Source organism: Lactuca serriola, chromosome 3 (assembly GCF_051521515.1).
Source record: "Lactuca serriola cultivar US96UC23 chromosome 3, Lser_US96UC23_V15, whole genome shotgun sequence".
Classification (NCBI taxonomy): domain Eukaryota; kingdom Viridiplantae; phylum Streptophyta; class Magnoliopsida; order Asterales; family Asteraceae; genus Lactuca; species Lactuca serriola.
The window spans coordinates 134034864-134040365 of record NC_136410.1 but is presented as its reverse complement, the minus strand read 5'-3'; the positions used below and the strand labels follow the sequence as shown (position 1 = coordinate 134040365).

The following is a 5502-nucleotide window of genomic DNA, read 5'->3' as shown; positions in this document are numbered from 1 at the left end:
AAATAATAGTTTTGATTTTATTCAAATTTTTGGTAAAAATGTAACATTGTTTATTATTATAATAGAATTTTTGGAGAAGATTCTATTACTAAAATGTGTTTGTTGGTTGTTAGAGGTGTATTAATTAATTTTTACATTTATTTGACCAAGTTGTATTGTAGTTGTTTGGTATGTGATGATTGTATATGTTTTCAATATTTTAGCAAATGAATATTAATTTAAAACAATATGAATAAAAGATTTAGGAACAATGAAATCTAAAAACTAATCTTAAATATCTGAAACTCATTAAAAAAAGAATAGTCTTTGTTTTTATATGAGTTCAAGCTTTTATTCTTGTAGTTTTCTATATCTAATAACTTCATAACTCTATTATAATAGGATTAATGTCTTACAACCAATAATAAACAATTTGTTTTTTTAAATCAATTATCTTTTATTTGTATTTCGGTAGCTTTCTGAAAATTTTAATATTCTTATTACAATCATTATAATGCATTTCAATCAGATAGTTCTACGATATGGAATGTCAATGTAGACGTAATATGAACATATTTTTTTAATTATATTAAATGTCACACTGGACGAAACGTAAGATTTAATATCTGTTTATCCGGTTAAAATCTACTCCCAATAATATAACGATAACCTAAATACGATTTTAATGGTATATTAAATACAATTAAACGACAAATGAACTAAAAAAACTATTTACATTTGATTGCCATTTTATAAGACTAAATCTCTTTCCTAAAAATAGAACACAAGAAGTGAAGGTTTCGTGTAAGAAAAACCACATCATAAATGAGATATATGAACATAATGAAATAGAACACACCATGAAATGAATCAACACAATTGTTACAAAGAGTTACCAAAATGCACACGAATTAACACACCACATGAAACGAAGTGTGCAAATATAATCATATCAAGAAAACCATCGTCAATCTTTGGAGATGTAAAGATATTATGTATTATGATTATAATAGATAGTTTGATATAAGTAAAATGTTCACTTATTAGTAATTACACTTACACATATGGACTAGAATATGCTAAAATATGATAAATTAATGTAAATAAATAATTAATTATTATTATAAAATAAGTTTGGAAGTGATTTAAAATAGTGTCAATGATTATGGAGGGGGTCATGATGGTGGCACATTCACATCAAAAATATAATGATTATAATCGGAATAAAGATGAGAGAGAGAGACTGCGCAGCCATAGCCGCCAATTTCCTTCTTCCTTTTTGTGATTGAAAATTAAAAATTAAAAACTAAAAATTAATTCCATTTTATTTTTCTTAAAAAGCGCAGAATTAAATAAGGAAAATTTAAAGGAGGGGTAGCCTCAAAAATCATGTATATAAATGGAGCCATTATGGAAGAAGAAAGCACGTCAATGATAAACCACTCACTCCTACTCTTTCTCTCTCTATATCTATAGCTTTCTCTCTCTAAAAAGAAAAAGGGAAAGTTGAAAACGGCCCCTTTTTTTCGTGGCTTAATCGGTTTTCGAGGCAAACTTTCATCATCTCTTCTTTCTCCATTCGATCACTCCATAAATACGTTGCTTCTTCACATCCCATTTTCAACAGTAATTAAAACAAAAAAAATATGGCTGACGAAGGTGGTGGTGATGCGGCGGAGGTGGTGCTTGTTATTAGGGAATACAACCATAAAACCGACGGCGACAGAGTCGAACAAGTCGAGAGTAGCTGTGAAGTGGGTCCCAACGGCGAACTCTCGCTTTACACTGATCTTTTGGGTGATCCAATTTGTAGAGTTCGAAACTCTCCTGCTTATCTCATGCTGGTAATTCACGTTCACTTTTAACTTCGGTCATCTTTATATATTTAACATGAAGAAGAAGAAGAAGAAGAATATTAATAATAACATTGAAAATGATAACTACAGGTGGCGGAGATGGTGAGTTACGGCGGCGATGGGGCGGAGGAGAGGAAGGAAATAGTGGGGATGATTCGGGGGTGTATCAAAACGGTGACTTGTGGTGAAAAAATGTCTCGGAATAAATCCGGCGAACCTCCGAAGCATGTCCCGGTGTTAACGAAGCTCGCTTACATCTTGGGTCTTCGGGTGTCTCCTTCGCACCGGTAAATATATTCTCCGGCGACTGAATAAGAACAAGAATTACTAAAAATGGAAACTTGATTTAACCCATGATCAAAACTCTACAAGATTTCTTATCCTATTCGTCTTTTCGTTCTTTTACTCAAAATAGAAAGAAAAAAAAAACATTCTTTTTCTTGAAAATTTTCTTGATAAAATTCTTGAAACTTTTTTCAGGAGAATGAGAATCGGATTAAAGCTAGTTTGTGGAATGGAAGAATGGTTCAGAGAAAACGGCGCCGAGTATTCCTACATCGCCACCGACGACGCCAACGAACCCTCCGTCGGTCTCTTCACCGGAAAATGCGGCTACACAAAATTCCGTAACCCCTCCGTCCTCGTCCACCCTGTATTCGCCCACCGGCTCCCCGTCAGCAACCGTATATCCATCATCAAACTCACCCCTTCCGACGCTGAGTCACTCTACCGCCACCGATTCTCCACCACCGAGTTTTTCCCGCGCGACATTGACTCAGTACTAAACAACCACCTCAACCTCGGAACGTTCCTCGCGTTACCAAAAGGCTACATTTGGGCCGGGTCGGATCATTTCTTTAAAAACCCACCTGAGAATTGGGCTGTTATGAGTGTGTGGAACTGTAAAGACGTTTTTAAACTTGAAGTGAAAGGCGCATCGAAGCTAAGAAAAGGGTTTGCGAAAACGACTCGGGTCTTGGATCGGATCTTTCCATTTTTGAGGCTTCCATCACTACCAAAGATTTTTAGCCCATTTGGGCTCCATATGTTGTATGGGTTGGGTGGTTCGGGCCCAATGTATACCCGGTTCGCAAAAGGGTTATTCGGGTTTGCTCATAACTTGGCTATGGAGTGTAAGTGTGGTGTGGTGGCAACTGAGGTGTCAAGTGAGGACCCGCTTAAGTTAGCAATCCCACATTGGAAAGTGTTATCGTTCACGGATTTGTGGTGTATCAAGAGGCTAGGGGAAGACTATAGTGATGGGTCAGTTGGTGATTGGAGAAAATCACAGCCTGGTTTATCCATTTTTGTTGATCCTAGAGAGTTCTAACTTTTTATAACAATATAGATGTCTAGTTTTATTACCTCTTTAAGGCTTTTCTTTTGGCTTCTTGTTATGTTTTTTTTTTCTTAGCTTTTTGAAGCCTTTATTTTAAGCTTAGTTTATAACTTTTGTTTTTAATGGGTGGGTAGGGAAAGAAAGGAGGAAATGAGTAAGCAAATATGTTTTCTTTTCATGGGGTATATACTATATCCTCAAATGGGACCTACCCATTTGTTTTGGTAAATGAATGTAGCTTTTCTTTAGATCCTCTTTGCTTCAACTATTGCCATTGATTCTTTATATCATACACATCCAAATCATGTTTTTACCCATGATTTTGGAGGTACTTGTTATCTTCCAAGTTATGAAACTTGTGTTTGTGATGATTTCTTGAAAGTTGGAATCTTTTCAATAGGACTAAAACTATTTAACCTTTTGTATGCATTATATGATTTGATATGTGCTTTCTAAGATTTGTTCTTTTGGTGAACATGTTTGTAGTACGAAGTTTGTTATGTGAAACATGTGTTTATGATGGATATTGTGAATCTTTTCAAGATTTCATAGCAAGTTGAAAATTGATAATTGCTAAATGGTGAAATACAATATGTTCTAAGAGAATTATCGACGTCTTAAGATCAATGAGTTTTGGAATATTATGTTTTCTTTTCAATCTTATTCCTTCTTTTACGAATGGATGCCTTTCCACTCATTTTACTCTATTATGGAAGAGTTGAGATTTAAAAGGGGATATTTTATGTTTGATATTGATATAGATATGATTCTATGAAGATTACGTGCATTAGGAATATCCTAATATTTATTTTATAACATAATGCCTTTTGGAATATTATTTTTTTAGAATGATCTACACATTCATTAATTACTTTAATTACTGTATTTCTTAATCTATATATTTTGTAATTTAAATCCTTAACAATCAAACTTTTGATTGATGAGCAATTATCCGTTATATCCTGATATTGTTGTTCTATTTTCGAATTTTCATTTATTTGAAAAAAAATGAAAGTAATTGAAGAATTATTGGTGTTGTTATGGAGATTTTACGAAATTATTTGGAAAATAAACAAGGGGGGTGATGTTTTTATTATAATGTGGGCCTTTATGTTTTTTTTATAGATTTCTTGGATGATTCTCCTTTTGGTGATGCTTGTTTTCTTCCTCCCACTAATCAATTGATGGGAGATTTGGCTTTTTGCTGTTTTGGCATCCATCTTTTTCTTTTTCATATTTGATTTCTTCTCTTTTTTTTTTTAATATAAAATGATTCATGGTATTTTGCTTAATAGTGACATTTTTGTTTTGGTTTAATTCATTCTTTTTCTTGGTAGCGATCATGGCTTTATTTTGTTGTGGTGTGATTGTGACATTTAAGGTCCAAAAATGTAGTTACCACATGCTTGCTTTAGATATTATGGAAGATTGTGACATTCGTACTATACATGTTTGTATCGGATAACAATATGTTTATCTTAAAATACGTCGACAAGTTTCTTTCATGATCTGCCTCTATATTTATATCCTAAACTGTTTGTGCAATATTGCTTGCTCTTTTACACAAGCCTAAAAGATTTGACACATCATATACTTTTAATCTATCTATTTAGGTTGCGTTTGATGTATGTAAGTTATTTTTAAAGAATTTATTGCACTTTAGCCTTTGAGAAGTTTATAAACTAAGTTGTAGGTTAACTTTTAATAAGTTATGTTTAGATAATTTATTGATAAGTTAGTTTATAAATTAAAGAGTTTGATTTAGATAACATGTCAAACACAACTGTTGAAAGATATCTTATATACAAACTTATCATTTGTAATTAAAGTGTATATTTGTTATTTTCTATTTGTGTAGGGGTGTTTTGTGTATGTTTAAGTTTGCAGGACAAGAAAGCACGCGGGTCGTTTAACCCGATTTGGGTCTATGGGTAGTTCGTGGATTTGTGTTGATCCGAGTATATATAATGAAGATTGAGTGGATTGCAGTAAGAGTTAGATAGATATTTTCACAGTTCTTCTCTTTCGTTTTGTTCTCTCCAGATTAGGGTTTCTACCGAAATGATTAGTTTATTTTGTTTTACAGAATGGATTAGATTTGATATATATCTGAGAGATGAGTGTGGTTGTAGTGAGGTTTTCCTTTGTATTTGTTTGATGTAAACCAACTGTTTCATAGTGAATGAAATGTTGATGTTGGGAAAATCTTGAGTTTATACTTTCTTTCATGGTATCAGAGCTTCTTCGTGTGACAATTTTTGAGGTTCTCGTTGATTTGCAGAAGATTCATACAGGTTAGACTGTTCCTCTTCTATTTTGATTGTTCTT

The 5502-nt window shown here is 32.9% G+C and overlaps 1 protein-coding gene across 1 annotated transcript; it reads left to right on the top strand.

The window, feature by feature from the left end:
- The first annotated feature begins 1393 nt into the window (after positions 1-1393).
- LOC145093173 (putative N-acetyltransferase HLS1) lies at positions 1394-3422 on the top strand. The gene is made up of 3 exons (XM_079031245.1): positions 1394-1823; positions 1926-2122; positions 2316-3422. Exons 1-3 carry the CDS (start codon positions 1626-1628, stop codon positions 3163-3165), a joined length of 1245 nt encoding a protein of 414 aa, XP_078887371.1. The 5' UTR covers positions 1394-1625; the 3' UTR covers positions 3166-3422.
- The last annotated feature ends 2080 nt before the right edge of the window (positions 3423-5502 follow it).

Excerpts from the sequence above, each read along its gene's own strand:
- LOC145093173 (XM_079031245.1), top strand. The coding sequence starts at position 1,626 with ATGGCTGACGAAGGTGGTGGTGATGCGGCGGAGGTGGTGCTTGTTATT. Across the intron at positions 1,824-1,925 it reads CTCCTGCTTATCTCATGCTG|GTGGCGGAGATGGTGAGTTA; the intron begins GTAATTCACGTT and ends TGATAACTACAG. Across the intron at positions 2,123-2,315 it reads CGGGTGTCTCCTTCGCACCG|GAGAATGAGAATCGGATTAA; the intron begins GTAAATATATTC and ends AACTTTTTTCAG.